This window comes from Protopterus annectens, chromosome 1.part2 (assembly GCF_019279795.1).
Source record: "Protopterus annectens isolate FY-2018-M chromosome 1.part2, PAN1.0, whole genome shotgun sequence".
NCBI lineage: Eukaryota > Metazoa > Chordata > Ceratodontiformes > Protopteridae > Protopterus > Protopterus annectens.
This window is the reverse complement of record NC_056727.1, coordinates 907034713-907052663: the sequence shown is the minus strand read 5'-3', so window position 1 is coordinate 907052663 and position 17951 is coordinate 907034713. Positions and strand designations below refer to the sequence as shown.

At 40.0% G+C, this 17951-nt stretch overlaps 1 protein-coding gene across 1 annotated transcript in view; it reads right to left on the bottom strand.

Annotated features, from left to right (window-relative positions):
- The window catches only part of ITPKB (inositol-trisphosphate 3-kinase B), a 1126253-nt gene that overhangs the window by 212464 nt on the left and 895838 nt on the right, over positions 1–17951 (bottom strand). Inside the window, exon 5 of the mRNA XM_044059604.1 lies at positions 15690–15894. Coding sequence (XP_043915539.1) covers positions 15690–15894 — 205 coding nt within the window. The remainder of the gene's footprint in view (positions 1–15689; positions 15895–17951) is intronic.

Genomic DNA, 17951 nt, shown 5'->3' with positions numbered 1-17951 from the left:
GGGCAATCCTTAAAGTCATCCACTCGTGTTCCTGATAGAAAAGTCACTGCAGTACCCAGCTTCAGTATGGATTCTATCGTCTTATCACTACATTTTCTGTTATATAAAGTTTCACCATACTTTGATTTGCTTTCACCCTGCCTGCTTCCATCTGTATACTTCCTTACAACCCTTTTCAAACAATCCTGACCTACATCTACTACCCTTGTCACTGTTACTACTACTTACTCATTTTTCCTTACTCTCAGATACCTGCCTCTTTTTTCATGCTCTCCTTCCCCCATACAGCACCATTGTTTTCCCCTCAAAATTCACTTTTTACTTCAATTTTCCTTTCTAGAACCCTCTACCACTATAGTTCTTATAAACATTTCCTCACTCTTTCATGCTTTATCAGAACTTTTTACATTTCTTTCTCGTATCCATTTCTTCTTCTGCATTAGAGATGCAGGAATGTTTCATAATTTTCAATTCTGTCCTTGATTTCCTTACTGAGTTTCAATCCAAAAAACACAGCCAGCACCAAGAAAAGTGGAAACAATAATCTTTTAATGTGGCAGCACCAATATCATACCGGTTTTGGCAACACAGTCTTCTTCAGCGATGGCTACTGAGTCTCTCATTCCGTATTTGCAGTACACCTTCCTTACCAATACATCAGTTTCTTCTTTTTTTAGCATCATCTCTCCTTACTTTCCTTACATTCCTTCCCATTATTTAGATCATGCTGCACTGTTTTTTCACTGCCACTCACTCCATCTTCTACTTCTCAACCCACATTATACTTTAGTGAATTAAAGGTTTAATAAAATGTAATTACTTCTATTACTGTTCAGGGCAACATCTCTTCTGCTCCTCTTTGTTCATTCTCATGCACTATCTGTACCCTTTTCTGTTCTTGCAAACTTTCCACATAATACATTAATCATTTATTTCTCTACTTGTTGTCTTTTAAACATCACAGTCTTAAGACCTTCAGAAATAAAGTTTGCAATTTTCTGAAGTCAATATTTATTTAACATTTGTTTACTGGGAAAATCCGACTTTGAACAAAGCCAACTTTCACCAGAGGCCCAGGGAGAAATGCTCCAGAAGCATGTCTTTGTAATGTGGGAGGGAACTGGAATACTTAGAGGAAACCCACACGAACACAGAGAGGACATGCAGATACCGCACAGAAGGCACCCCAGCCAAACTGGAGAACTTCTTGCTGTGAGGCAACAATGCTACTGCTGTACCACTGTGCCATATATATATATATATATATATATATATATATATATATATATATATATATATATATATATGTATGTGCCAGCATATCTTATTCTCTACCTCTGTCTCAAGGAACATCATAGATCACCAACTCTTCTATGGAATCTGTTGAAAATATAAAGTATAAAATTTCTTCTCAGTTTATCTTTCTTTACTTATTATTTCTTCATCAGGTACATGGACTGGTCTACTGACCTTTTTCGAGCAAATCAAAACCAAGAAAATGCAAAGGTATTACTGCTCAATGCTAGGAGTCTAAACAAAAAACTCCACTCCTTAGAAACTCTCTTTAACCTAGAGAATGCTGACATCTGTGCAGTCACTGAGACATGGTTTAAAGCTGTGGAGAGCGCACCAGCAGTGCAAGGGTATAATGGCTTCCACACATTTAGGCCAGCTACTTCACAGGCAGGGACTAAACATGGAGGTGTCTCTGTTTACATCAAAGATAAATATACTTCAAGGCTGGTCAAACAGGGCAATGCATTTGAGCTGCTCCATGTTCATATCACCATAGGCAAAATCCAATACCACTTCCTTGCATGCTACAGGTCCCCCTGTATGAACAAGGAGACCCATACCATGTATTTAAGCTTATTAGAAACACTAACCATCCAACCCAATACCATATTCATGGGTGACTTTAATTGCTCTGCTATTAACTGGGAATCCTATATGACACCAAACATACATGCACAGAGATTCCTGGATTTTGTAAACAAAAACTCCCTGGACCAGATAGTCAATACACCAACCAGGGCTGCAACCATAGTGGATTTGGTCCTCACTAATATGGGACAGTGCTACAACCCCCCTACTCTAAAGCCTTCCCTGGAAAGGTCAGACCACAAAATGGTCTCCTTCGAAGTAAAAATAAAACCAGAGCCCCCAGCTAAACCTGGAATATTCAGGAACTATTCTAAGGCTAATCTCCTGCTATTACGTGACAACCTGGCAAAATTCCAAGCCCCCATAAACCCTGAGAACACTGCTGCCTATTCAGAACTGTTCACAGGAACCCTGTACAAGCATATTAATAGCTGCATAGAGACAGTTTTACACACCAGGAAGACGTACCGAACTAACTAAAAAAAACAAGCCACCCTGATGGAATCACAGAATCAGTAGGCTGTACAACTAAGATTAGGAGGTGCTGCAGGATAAAAGCACTCTCATCAAACTAAACAAACAGCTCAGAGGACAAATAAAGTCTATCAAGGCCAAATTTGAGGTAAGTTTGGCCTCCGAGGCCAAGGAAAACCACAAAGCATTCTTTAGCTATGTCTGCAACCTCAAAGGCAATACACAATGTGTGCAGAGCTCATTGTAAATGGAGTCCCCTATACTAAATGGAGTCACCTATACTGAGCCAGAGGGCATAGCAAACCTCTTGGCTACAAAATTCAGCTCCAGTTTTACCCCTCTCTCCCCCTCAATCTTCCCTCAGGAAATGTCATCAAATAGAACTCCCCCTACTATCACTAGGGAAAGTACAGTTGTGTACACTTACCATAAATGTAGATGTTCAAGTGTATTCACTGTTGCAGTCATTACATTTGGGTAATGAACATCAGGCCCTTAATGTTCTCTCGAAGACCAAGAACACTGCATCAGTGGGCCCAAACAATATCCCGGGATGCCTTCTAAAAAGCATCAAACATGACCCAGGGCCTCTGGAGTTACTATTTAACTGTAGCCTCCAAACAGGTTTCATACCTCATGAATGGAGAAAGTGGAGAAAGGCAACAGTCATCCCTCTGCACAAAGGTGGGCCATCTACAGACCCTGGAAATTACAGACCCATAAGTCTCTCTAGTCTTACATGTAAAGCCATGGAAAGAATTATAATGGAGATGATCAACAGAGATATAGTAAATCTCCAGACACTGCACCCAACCCAGTTTGGTTTTGTCAAGAGCAGATCATACCTACTCAACCTGGTGGACTTCTTTCAGAAGGTCACCAAACCAATGGATGAGGGCAAAATCATTCACACTGCCTACCTCGACCTGGCCGAGGCATTTGACACAATACCCCACTTGGGCATTGTTGACAAACTCAGGAGGTTACGTACAAACCCATATGTCACCCAGCGGATAGCCAACTGACCCACAGACAGGACCCAGGAAGTTAGAATTGCGGAGTTTACCTCTACAAAGAGGCCAGTCACAAGTGGAGTTCCTCAGGGATCAGTCCTTGGACAGTTCCTTTTTGTCATTTACTTCTCAAAAGTCAAGGACAATGTCAGTGGTCTCTGGCTGACTAAATTTTCAGATGATTGCAAATTAGGAGCTGTCATTGAATCTCACACTGACACAAATGTTCTCCAGGAGGGGCTGACACAGACAAACTGGTGTCAGAGCCATGGACTAAAACTAAATGCCAAGAAATGCATAATAGTATCCTTTGGGAAATCATCCGTCCCTGGTAACTTTCATACTGACAACACACCCCTTAGAGGTGACCCAGTAGTGAGGGACTTAGAGACACACATAGATAGTAATCTAGCCTTTGACCGTCATGAGTCCACAGTGGTGAGGAAATCATTCTATGTTGCATAATTTATAAACAACGGTATAGCATCTAAGTCCAAGGAAGTCATTGTTCCACTGTATCCGGCATTCATCCAACCTAGCATTGAGTACAATGCCTCCTTTGGTGTGTACCTAACCAGGCATACTCAACAACTGGAACATCCACAGAAGTCCCCCACTAAAAGAATACAGATCAAAAGTAAAATGTCCTATTCAGACCGCCTCAAGGCCCTATCCCTGTAGTCTGTCTCTTACAGGCTTTTGAGTGGAGATCTATGCCTGTCATACAGGACATTGTCAAACCCCACTCTGATGGATCTCCTGCATATCCACAAAACAAACAGCATCAGAATTACCTATTCTAAAGGCTTAAACCTTGCCTGTGGTACAAATAGGACCTGCTGGAGAGATAGGTATGTGTCCCAGAGACTACCACATCTACGGAACAGGCTCCCCATCCATGTGAAGCAGAGTTCCTCCCAAACACAATTCAAGTGCAACTTGGACAATTGGATGGGAAAACAGAAATTCATCCCTGGTTTGGCACCTATGTCTCTAATGGACACAGGTAACCTGTAAATGGTTCATCTCCCAGGCCCATGCTTACATGTATGACTAGGTTTAAAAAGGCCCTTGTGGTCATTAGCCTAGTAAACACCTATGAACCTATGAACCTATGATCCAAGCTCAAAGAGCAAAAAATACATTACAGTCTTTCTAATCAACAGTATTATACATAGAATGAGTACATAGCAACATTCATAACATAATGCCGACAGAATAAGATTAAAAGATTCAGTTAGAGTGCAGTGACAGAAAAAAAATAATATATAAACATATATAGATATATATATATATAAAATAAAAGATAAGACATGCATAAAATACAGTGCAATCTTACATATAACACCTGTGAAACATAAGCATATAAGATGCCACATTAAGATACTGAAAAAAGTTTAATGTGTTCTACAATTTATGATATGGGATATTAAGTTACATAGCCATTGTCATGGTAGCAGATGCAAGTATACACAGTAAAAAGATGACTTTAAGTGCATTTTCAAGCTTTTAATGGTTTCTAGATTTTTGATGTCACTAGGCAAGTGGTTTTAGGTAACAGGGCCCAGTCTAAAGAAGGATCTCTCACCTAAAGCAGTTTTACATGCAGAGCGAATTACAAAGAAACTGTTGTCCTGTGTACTTCTGAGTAAACAAGGATTGTCTTGTTATGGTAGTTTCTCTCTTAAAAGTGGGCAGTCACTGTGTTTTAAAACCTTGTAAATTAGAATACTTAAATGAAAGTGGCTCTATGAGGCAGTGAAAGCCAACTGTACTGTTTTAGCAAATTTCAGTGGTGCATCTGGGGATCTGCTAATAGAATAAATCTGAATATTTCATTCTCAGCAGTCTGTATTCTGTGAGTACTACGTATGTAGTATGTATAAGTATACATATGTATAATGAAACAAGGAAACCAATATTAGATTTTGGGTATTAAAATGTTTTTAGTAACAGCCCTGTGAGCAGTGGGTGAAAGGGGGTGACTGATCTTGTAGCATAGTTTTAATTGAGCAAGGACTTTTATTAATTACAAAATCTGTATGTGTGGAAAAGGAAAGCATAGGTTTACGTATTAGAGCTAGGCACCTCTCTCTAGTGACATGAGGTACTATGTCCCCACTAAGATCTGTTACGAGAATGGGTGGGATACTTGGCAATTTCTTGGCTAAGACAAAGACCATGACATTGGTTTTCTTAGGATTAATTAGTAGTTTGTTAGAAGTGGACCAGATGTATAGCTGAGTAAAACTGTCATGTAACTTTGTTTACAGGTGAAAGGGAATGGCATATCATCTGCATACATTATTAATTTAAGACTTGGTAATTCTAGGGGGAGATCATTAACAAAGAGAGAAAACAGAAGAGGACCTAGCACAGACCCTCGCCATACACCTGCATTAAGTGTATCAGCAGTAGAGGGTGAGACGTGGCTATGGACTTTGGAATTTAATCTTTTGAGTGTGTTGAGAAGCAAGGTATGGTTGACTGGTTCAAATGCCCCTGGCATGTCAACAGAGAGACCTGCAGTAATAAGTCCTTCATTCAGGTCGCAATAAATGGTATCAGTGGCCATTACCAGGGCAGTAAAGGTACTAAAGGCATTATGACATCCATTCTGTGCATCACATAACAGGCCATAGCTGCTAATATGCTAAAGTATTTGTTTCTATAAAGCTTTGTTGTTAACACGACACAGGGTCAAAATAGATTTATTATCTTTCAGCCCATAAGGAAAAATGACTTTAGGTAGAGAGATTACAACTGCATGCTTGAATGCTGGTGGGACAGAGCCTGAGTTGAGAAGGAGGTTAAAGATATGAGTAACGGGTTTAGTGATTTTTTTCAGCTGCAAGCCTTAGGAAGGTGGGATAACATTTGCTGGATTTAGATCCTGAATTGGTTAGGTTGAGAAATTAGATACTGGTCTGTTTAGCTGACATTTTAGAGACGTGAAAGACTGCTGCATAAGAAGCTACAGGATATAGATCATGGTATGAAGTTTCTTGTTTTTTGCTGATGGAGAATAAAATCCTCACTCAGTAAAATCAAAACTTGTTCTTGGTCTTCCATAATGTTTACCACTTTAATACCCCTTCCCATTTTAAAGTACTATTAATGTTACTTTCTCAGTACTCTAGCTCCTATTACCTATTTTGCTTACTACTCCCACTTTATACCTACTGCCCCTTATGAAGCTCGTACTATACCCTGCCTACTTCCTTTGATTTATTTAGTTATGTTCCTTCCCTGGAAAAACAGGGTATGTTCAAGCTGAGTACTTACAACACTATTATCGCCAACAATTCAAGAAATAAAGATGCCAGCCTGCCTTTTATAATTCAGCCTACTTGGATTTTGCCATCAACTATCTCTCAGTCTCACGTATTCAAGAAAACCATCCAGCCCACAACAAAATGTTTTGGACAACACTGAATGAAGAACCTTCACAGCCTTCAATTATTTTTCTAAGTGAATAATACTGACTGAAAAACTGTGCCCCTCATTTGTGACATTTGTCCTTCATGATTTTGGGCTCTGCATCTAAAGTTTGAATGAAGGGATTGCAAACATAAACAGGCATATAAATGTCAATCTGGTTACCAATACTGCAAGGCCTAGTCTTGGACCTTATGTAAAACACTGAAGTTCTGATTTTTTACATTAATGTAATTAAAACATTTAAATATCAAACAAGCCCACTGTCCTCTCTCTACAAGTATGTGATATAGTCAAGTTAACTGTTATCCTTTGGCTGCAGTCATATCTCTAAATTGAGTTGAAGCAAATGACAACTGTTTAACGTCTGTACTTTCTTCAGATAAGAAATTATCAGGTTACTGATATTCCCTTCGTTAATGCAAAACTGCTGCAGTCCTTTTAGCTAATGTTTTATATCGCCATTTACTTATTGTTATATTCTGCAACACAGAGCCTTTTAATAACATATTCCCAATTTTTATCAGGTGTAAAGCCAATGCCATTTAGATGATATGTTTTGTAACAATCCTAACTAGAAATACTCATACATCAGCTGAAAGAATATTTCTGGTTAGTCTCACTACTATAATTAGCTTCTAAATCACATTTACAATTCAAGACAAGCTGAGAAGCTATGACTTTACCAATCTCCTTACTGAAATGTCAGCACTTGAAATGCTGAGTGATGACAAGCCAAGATAAAAAAAAAAAAAGGCCAAAAATCCCTGAGAAGAGCAAATCCTGAACATCGCTCTTCTCTTTCAAACTTCTTTTTGCAGGGGGGCAAGCCTCCTACTCTCCCCAAACTTATATATACCAACTCCAAAATCTAAAAACTTCAGAGAAAAGTGAGTATTCTGGCAAACGGCCACCTCAGACTTCGTAGATGCAAGTCCGCTCTTTCCACAATTCACTCTCATGTTTTGGGTCTCGACTTTTCATAGTTTATCCTGTATCACTGGTGCCCATATGACTCTGAATAAAAGGTGCACACAATGTAAGTAAACTTAAAATATAAGTGATGGAAAGGATGGTGGAGATGATGCTTTTCTTTCCCACAAGGAGTTACATTTCTCGACTGCAGACAAATACTATAAGCAAGTCTAATAGGACCATCAGTTCATTATTGTGAGCATGTCTAATTTATTAATGATTACTTCCACTGTGTCTGTTAACAACACATGATTAGGTGTACAATGTATATGTACAAGAATCTGCTGAGTCAACAGATACGTGCATCTGGGTAATGTGTGCATAATCAAACTGTAGTTTTGTACCCAATGTCATAGGCCGTGGGTGGCCACCCCAAATCCCCCTGTTATAATCTACCACTGCCTAAGAGGACCTTTCAAAGAAAGGAATTAATTTAGCTGAAACACCTGGACTATTTATGTATGGTCTCTCTGTCATTATCCAAAGAGGAATGCTGGTAGAATTTGCATTAACATGACTGCAGATGCTTAGTAGCTTAACTGTCCTTGAACTAGTATAGAAAAGTGTTACATTAGGCAACTTCAAGTTTTTTTTTTTTGCTTTGGAGCTGCAGGATTATTCATATTAATGATAGAATTACCATTATTGCAGAGACTTCAACATCGTCTAATTTACATGTGTTTTTCTTATCATTAAACAACCCTCAGAAATATACTTATTTTGACTACAGAAGAGCAAGCAGACTAATCTAAGTTTATTCCAATTTCTAGCTCTAACTAGATTTTATCCGGCGCAACATTAAAATTCTTATGAATAAAAATACAGATACTTGGTGCCTGCTTTACCATAAAGATAAGTACCATGTAGTCCACACAGTGTGGCCATTAATTATTGGATAAGCTGCTACAGATCAGAAAGTTTATCTCCTCCACACCCTCTTCACCCCATCGCATGTACTCCTAATTAAAACTTTACCAACTCATTAAGAAAGCAGTTCTAAATGTCTTTCACCTTTATGTGAAACAGTATTTCCTTCTGTCTCTTCTGTGTTGACCACAGCCTCTTTGTTTCCTATATATTTTTTCTGAATTCCCTTGAAAAAGGTACAGCATTTCTGTCATGTCTGCTCCCCCATACCCCTTCCACAAAATGACAAATAAGTTCTTTTTATACTCTGTATGGCTTTGGAAACTCACACACAGACTATATGCTATTTTTCATACTCTAAACAGCCTCTATAATACACTGCTAAACAAACAGCTTCTTCAGAACTGCGTACAGTATCCCAGACGAGCTCTCGCCAACACTCTGTAAGGGAGAATAATGATTTCTCACTATCTTCCGCAAAACCTTTCCTGCAAATGATAGCAAGCCACCATTTTTTTTCTTGCTGCTTTCTCCTGCACTCTGCTTAATTTTAGACCATGTCATGTGATCATCCCACATCCTTCTCTCTGCTTTGCTGTTATTACTCCCTCCCCTGCCACACACACATACACATACACACACACACACACACACACACACACACACACACACACACACACTCACACACTCACACGTGCACGCAAGCGCACACATGCAAACACATACAATGCACACAACACACACACTACAATGTATTCCTTTCCTAGGTGCCTGATTCCAAAATACAGTATACTGAACTGTAAAGCCTTGGTTGCAATTGACTTCTGCGACAGTCAGCAGTAAAACTATTCATCAAGACCCCACTAGACAATCTGCTTTGTGCTTTTTCTCAGAATCTGATATGTTCTTGTAAATGGCATTCGTTCTCCTTTGTTTTGTGGATTAGGGAAAAAAGTAGGCAAATGAATGGACTGATTTAGGGCCACACTAGACACCACCTTGGGTATAAAGGAAGGATTGGTCCTGAGGGAAACCCTGTCTGCATGGAAGATAATGAAGAGTTCCACTGCCATGAGGGCCTGTAATTCAGACACTCTTCTTGCTGAAGTGATGGCTAGAAGGAAGGCTGTTTTCCAAGGAAAGGAATTTCAACTCTGCAGTTGCAGCTAGCTCAAAGGAAGGGAGAGTGAGCTTTTCCAATACAAAGTCAAGGTCCCAGGCTGGAGTAGGGGCTCTCCTGGGGGGGGGGGATCTTAAATTTTTTGCCCCTCTAAGGAATTGCTTTAGCAGGGGGTGAGAGAAGAGGGGTGGCTCAGTACTATAATGTACTGAAATGGCAGTGGCATGAATTTTAATTGACAAGAAGGATAGGCCCTTGTGGAGCATTTACTGTTAAGTACTGAAGAATATGAGGTAAGCTGGGCACCGTTGTGCCCATCCCCTGGGTCTGGCTCCAGGAACAGTATCTTTTCCACTTTTCAGAATAGGATTTTCTAGTACTAGGCCTCCTTGCTTCCAGAATGACATCTAGCACCTGCTTACTGAGGGATGCTATTGGAGAGCTCAAGGAATTAGCCAGGCTGCAAGGTTTAGGGTTTGAAGCTGAGGGTGCAGAATCTGGCCCGCCTGCTGGGACAGCAGGGAAGGTGTCTGAGGCAGGTGCCATGGTTCCAGCAGTGTCATACTACACAAGAGGGGGTACCAGTGCTGGTGTGGCCAGTCTGATGCAATCAGTATTGTCCTTGGCTTGTCCTGTTTGATCTTTTGCAGAAACTTTGAGAGGAGAGGCAGAGAGGGAAAGGCATAAACCAAGAGACTTTCCTAGGTAAAGAACAGGGCATCCACTTTCCAAGCTTGACTGTGGGAAGTCCTTGTGCAGAATTTGTCCAATTGATAGTTCTGAAGGGAGGCAAACAGGTCTACCTTTGGAGTCCCCCATTTGTTCCTCAAGAAGTTGAATACTTTTGGTTCCAGTTTCCATTTGTGTAGGTCCATGAGATTTCTACTTAGACCGTCTGCCAGTGAATTTAGCTTGCCTAGCAGGAATTGAGCTTGTCAGTGCACTTGGTAGCTCAAGGCTGTGTTCCACAGAGCCATGGCTAGTCTGCAGAGAGGGTACGAGTGGGTTCCCCCCTGCTTGTTTATGTACCACATAACTGTGGTGTTGTCTGTCTTTACCAATAGTTGTCCTGGAAGAATGCGGTCTTTGAAGGCTGTCAGGGAATTCTGTACAGCTAATATTTCTTTTTGGTTGATATGCAGGTGCATCTGTCTCGGGTTCCATTTGCCCTGAATGCACTGTCCTGCCAAGTGAGTCCCTCATGCATAATCTGATGTGTCTGGTGTTAGGGTTTGGGTGGCAGGGGGTAGAGTGAAAGGGAGCCCTTTGTTATGGTAGCAGGCTTCTGCCCACCAAAGAAACTCTGTCTTTATACAAGGAATTATAGGAATCATTGATTCCAGGTCCTGCGAATGCTGACACCATAGATACCACTGTAGTTTCCTCACATGCAGTCTTGCATACGGAATTAGTAGAATGCAAGAGGCCATGAACCCCAGGGCTTGCAGAATTTTCCTTGCAGATAGCTGGGTCTTTGTGGCCAAAAGTTTGAAGTAGTTTGTCAAATAAACTTGTTTCTCTGTAGTGAGGAAGGCCATCTGGGAAGTTGTGTTCAAGCTTGCTCCCAGGAATACAATCTGTTGGCAGTGTACTGGGTGAGATTTCTTTTCATTTATGGTGTACCCCAGTGAGGTTAGAAGTTTCTTTATGAATGCAGATGTTTTAATAGGAAGTCCTGGATTTCTGCCTGAATCAGACAATCGTCCAAGTATGGGTATATCTGAATATTTCTCTGGCTGCAAAATGCAATGGCTGGAGCTAGACACTTTGTGAATACCCAGGACACAGTAGATAAGCCAAAGGGAAGTGCAGAGAACTGATAATGCATGGAGCCTGCCCTGAAGTGTAGGTATTTCCTGCAAGATTCCCTTACTGGAATGTGCAGGTAAGCTTCCTTTAAGTCCAAGGTTGCCAACCAGGCATCTTTGCCTAGCATAGGAAGTAGCTATTGAAGTGTTAGCATTTTGAATTTTGGGATTACCAGAAAGGTGTTTAGAATAGAGAGGTCCAGGATAGGACGCCAGGAGCTGTCTTTTATGGGTACCAGGAAAAGTCTTGAATAAAAACCTTGTCCCCTTTGTTCTGCTGGGACAGGTTGAATAGCCCTGATACTTAGAAGAGACAGAACCTGCTGTTGGGCCTCCACCGACTGATTTGGGGGTAGGTCTGGCCAACCGTTTGGGGTTGGTAGGGTGTGGAAGTGGAATCTGTATCCTTGGAAAACTATATTCTAAACCCATTTGTCCTGGGTAATGAGTTCCCAGTTTTTTGCATGCAGGGCGAGCTTTCCTCCTAAGGAAGCAGGCAGTTGAGCAGGGCTTGGAAGGGTTAAAGTTAAGTCATTGTGCCATTTTTCCGTAGGGGGGGTGGCTTACTACTCCCTACTTTGGAAGTGGGAGCCCCCCATTGCTTAGGCCTGTGTGTAGCCTAACACTGTAACCTAGGTGGTCTGCTATTCCTGGGTTTGGACTGAGAAGGCCTGGAAGCAACTGGAAAGGACCAGTTCTTTGAAGGCTAATGCCTGCTAAATCTGGGAGGCTGTACTTGTAGGAAATCTTTAACAGTTTGCATAGATTTAGCTTTTTCCTCCATCCTTTTGAGGACTTCTTTTGCTTTGTTGCCAAACAGGTGGTCTTGGTTTAAGGAAGCATCCAGTATTTTAGCTTTAACATGATCTGGCAGGTTTTGCTCCTTAAGCCAAGCATGCCTTTGAAGTACAGACCCAGTGATAGAAGCCCTACAAGATGCTTCTATAGAGTCAAAACCACATTGCAAAGTATGTTTACCAACTTGTTCTGCAGACTGCATTAAATCCTGTAATTCTTTGTGTTCAGCACAGTCAGGAATCAACATAATTTTCTGTTTAAGCAGTCCCATAACATGCTGCTAGTACTTTAACATATGAAACTGGCAATTTAAAGCCCTAATGGCCAAAGTAGCAGAAGTGTATACCTTCTTACCCCATCTGTCCAAGGCTCTAGAATCTCTATCAAAGGGGGTAGGATTTTTGGCAGCAGTAGCCTTAATGCCTTTTGGTCCTTGGCAAATGGTCTCTGGATCCGCAGTAGGGTTCTTGAAGAGGAACTTGTGAAAGTCAGGTACTCTGTAATACCTGCCAGGTTTTCTGGGAGCTGGAGGTAAGGTGTCTGGGGAAAGGCTAGATTCCAAGAAAGCATCATCTACAATGTCCAGAACAAGAGGGATAGCTAAAGGCCTGTGTTGAGGAAGGAGTAACAATTTCCTAAGCCTCTTTTTGGAGTCAGAGTAATCCTGGCTTTCCCAGCGGAAATGCTCCCTAACAGTGTGCAAGGTTTCACTAAAAGAAAAATCTTCTGGAGGGGAAGCAGAGGGAATGGAATCCTTTGCATCAGAATGCTCACAGATAGATAAGGGCAAATCCTGGTAATCAGAAGGAACAGAAATATCAGATTCCTGATAAGAAGGAAAATCAGTTCTAGGTCTCTTAGATGGGGAAGGCTGGCTTCCTCTAATTAAGGTAATAAGGTCTTCAGCCATTCTAAGCATTTGTTTTTTAGGCATATGGGCCAGAGCATGCGGTTTGGATGTCGGTTTCTAGGCGTGGTGCGAGTTTTAGGCCTGAATCAAGAAGATGGCATTGGTTTAAAATGCAAGTCTGTAGGCCTGAATACACCCTCAGAAGCCGGTGCCTGCAAGGCGGCTCCGGACCCATCCAAGGTAGTGACATCCGCAGGTTCCATAGTCGAAGAAGCCTTTCACGGCATACCAGACTCCGAATGGGTCTCAGTAGAGGCCTGCAAATCTGAAGTAGCACGTATCAGGGGCTGTGAAAGCGCCTCACAAGTACTGGTGGACTGGCGACTAGCTTAACGGAAGCATCGTTGGCAGTTTTGGACCCAAGTGGTCTGTCTCTGTCTTTATCCTTATGTTTTTTCGGAAGATTGGTAGTCGGATGGCTTAACGAAGGCATTTCGGAGTATAGATACCGAGTACCAAAATAATTTGCTGCAAAGATAGCCCAACGACAAATAGGGGTTGAACAAGGCACAAAACTGACAGCAAGGGAAGTTGTGGTCTGGGCCTAAGCAGGGAATGCAGTACGAATGAAAATCTTTATGAGGTATTTGCTTTCCACAGGCAATTGTTAAATTCTACTGACATTGGTTGGAGTAAGAAAAAAGATCCCCAACACGGTACTTATCTTTTTGAAGACTTCGGTTCTGAAACTCAAAAATGAAAATTTCAGGAGTCGGCCGGCCAGCACTTGTGAACTGCTTCGGCTTCAGGCACTGCACGGCAAGAAAGACTGATGTAATGACATCGGCTGCATGTTTTATACCCCTGATTACCTGATGTCATGGAAGAAGAGACAGCATGCAATGCTGGAATCCCAGACTCTAGTATTCAGGCCAGCTGAGGGCTACCTGCAGGCAGATAACCCAAATGTGATGTCTGCAACTGTGAAGCACGAAGAACATCTGACGTAGACACCTTTTCAGCATACAAACCAGTTCCAACAGTCCACAATTTAACATATTCTTTTCACTTTAATTATATTCCTCATTCAGAAAGTAAACCACATTCTTACCAGTCAAAAACAGAAAAAGTCCCAAAAACACAGACATTTCTGCAAAAAGCAGAGTCTCACACTCTTCTAGAGTTAAGCAATAATCCACAGCTTTGTAAGGCTATATCAGGATTTTACCCATGGTTGGTGTGGTTTGATCACAAGAGTGAAGTCAGAGTGATTAAATAAAGCCAGCCATGGTAAATCCTGATATACCCACAAATAGGAGTGGATTACTGCTATCATACAATGACATTATGTAAGAAAGAAAATTGCTTATTTAAGAAAGAAATTGCTTACCTTTCTTAAACAGTGTCTTTGTATAAGAGCACAACGGTGTTCCTCCATGTTCTTCCTTGTTTATTGATGTACTGCACATGCAGATGGGACTTACATTTCCACACTTGCAGAACACATTAGTGCAATACAGGAGAAGCAACAGAGAAAAGAGAATCTCCATTGCTGTTTTTATTTATTTATTTTTTGCTGCTGTGATTTTAAGAGGGACAGTGCAGAAATAAATGGAAAATCAGGTACGATTCTGATTCTTTAGTTTTGCAGACTGTACCTGAATTTTCTTGCATTTTGCTTTGTCTTCCAAGCATATGCCAATAGACAGTCTGGCTGCTCCCTGGTACTTCAGTGTCCGGACTTTATCTTTTGGTATTTGCTCGATTAACAATGGGCACACTGGTTGGGCTGTGCAATCAGCAAGCTCCTTTTGAACAGCAATGATCTGTTATTGTATAATTCTTTTTAAGGCACTTGACAATACAACAACTGTTGTGTCATCAGTGCATCTTCTTACACTTCCAAATAACTTTGTCAACAGTTACAATAATCGCAAACACAGATGTGGAAGAAGCTGACATATTTACTAAGCAATAGCTGAAATGCTCTAATGTACCTTTACTTTAATGGAGTACACGAATGATACTACAGTGATTGCCTTGGAACAATCCTCTTTTTTTACATGGACGTGTACTGACTAGACTATACAACTGAAGTACCAGTGTGTCTTAACTGTCTTGAAAAGGCTTTACTGCAACAGATATTCTGGATAATGTAACATAAAACCTATGTTTTAGCTGAGTTTCAGGTAAATGGCTTTCAACTCTTTATTCTGCTTGAATGCTCTTCTTACAGAGTTTACCCTGCTTTGGTATTTTACACGTTTTGAATGTGCTGGCTCCAGATGGAAAGCAAGGTGCTGTCTGTTTTGTATGGCAAGGTCATTTGATACAAACTCATCAAAGGACAAAGCATTCTGATATTACAGGTCATAATGAAATGATTTGCAAGTGATGTGTCCAGGTACCTAGTACAATGCACTCAAATCTTTCAACAAAAGGAAAAAAATAAACAGTAGTACCTTAATTCCCTCAATTCTGAAGCCAAGTGTTGCAGTGGAGCTGATTGTCTCCCTCCATTGCATGTATCGAGGTTTGGTCACGGCTCGTTGATCATTCTCCTCCTCTGTTGGAGCATCAGGATCTACCTCAATCATCTTCACATACATGTCCTTTCTCAAACATGGCTTCTTCCTGGCCTTTGTCAGTTCCTCTTCCAAGTAAGTCCTTTGAGGCAGAAAGGAGAATGTTGATCATTGAAACAGACTGAGATAATATCTTCTAATACTCCAGTAAATAATTAATACTGGTAGGTGAAGCATAAAAAGGCTTTATTAGAACTAACTCCTACAGTTATTATGGACCCCTTGCAATATAGGACATTGTGCTTTAGAGTTGTTTATCTTAATAAGTGCTTCATGGGGATCCTACTTAGGGTTTTTAATGGCATATAAAGTGGTTCTAACACATTCTAGGTTAGGGGTTATTTCATCTTCACACTTCCAATCAGTTCCTCCTGATAACCTATACCTGTTTTTTATGGGCTCCCAATCATTTGTAAGTCTCAACTACTTCTGTGAGGCCTGTTGTCTCTCTCTTCATAGGACTATGTTGGAAAAAACTAGGACATTTACTAGACAATTACTCATAACCTTGGGTCAAATTAGGCAGTCCTTATATATGAGATTTTCATCACTTTTTGGAAAAAAATATGAAATTCTGCTACATCTGATGACTGCTTTCTGGCAATATTTGATGTACATTCTTTATATAGTCATACTACACATACTATGGGACTTAAGGGTAGTGCTTACTTTTTTTGCAAGATGGTCCAGAAAAAATGCTACTCTGTATTTACTGTAGTTTTGTTTGACACATACTTTTAATGGAAAATTTTATTTTACAAAATGAAGGAACAGCAATGGGAGCTAGTTTTGTCCCTGCTTATGTTAACATTTTATGCATTATTTTGAACAGAAATGTATTTGTTCGTCTTGTATGTTCATGAATACATTAAAGTTTTTTTGTTTGATACATTTATGATTTTTTTTTTTGTATTTCAAGGTGTGACATTTATATTTGAAATGTTTTTACACCATCTGAATCCAAATGATTTTTAGTATTTTTTCTAGTTATCATGGAGACAATGCTAGTGCAGTTTTAGATATTAAGTTGAATATTGCAAATGGTAGGTTGCAAACCTCCTTGGTTAGGAAAAAAACAGTGACCAACTCCTAGCTATGGGCCACTACTCCTTACCCAGCTCATAATTTGAGATCACTGACTACAGGGGAATTTACAAGTGCTGTATGTTTATGTAATACTTTTGAGTCTTTTTACTATGTGGTTAATAGGAACTTTAACAGATTTTTTCAACAAGTTTATAAGTATAATGATGTACTAGATGCTTTTAATTATACTGATTCTAAACAGAGCTTAAGGAAAAATACGGTACCTTGGGATGCTAATAAAAAATGTGTGGATCCAATTTATTTTACAACTAAATATACTGACATCACAGAGTCTATTGCTTGTGTTGTTAAGTCACATTAGTATGTTCTGGTTTGCGATCAGAAACTTGCCTCTGTTCTTCCACAATAGCCTTCTATTAATTATAGTATTGGGGCAAGTGTAAAAAAAAAATTCATTTTCAGCAAGTTTGATTTTAAGGAATGCATTGCAAGACTACATTTTCTAATTTTCCCAGTACTAAGCCATGTCAACATATGAGGTCATGTAGTGTTGTTGCTTCAAAATTGTACTAGAAATTTCCTTCTGGTAATTTTATTATTAATAAACACTTGTCATACATCTATGGTCACAAATATTATTGCACGTTCTTGTAAACTTTATTATATAGGAAGAGCTAGTAGAATGGTTAACATTCAATTACAACATATTAGAGATTATAGAAACAGGAACATGGACAATTCTGTAGCTGAACATCTGTGGAAATATCATGGTTGTAAAATTTAACACATGCATGTTTTTGTTAAGAGATAGGTCCCAGTGGATTACAAATATACTGAGCAATATAGGTGTACACTGTTAGACAGGATGGGAGCCATGTACGTACTCTAATTTAAAACACTGTCACCTTACGGGTTAAATAATGATCTTGCTTGGAAAGCATTTTTGTAGGCTAATTGTTTTGTGAATGAGAGTGATATGTGTGTATTTGATTAACTGTACGCTGTGATATGTGTGTATTTGATTCACTGTACACTGTGATATGTGTGTATTTGATTCACTGTGCGTTGTTTTTAACCTTTTTAGAGTTTAAA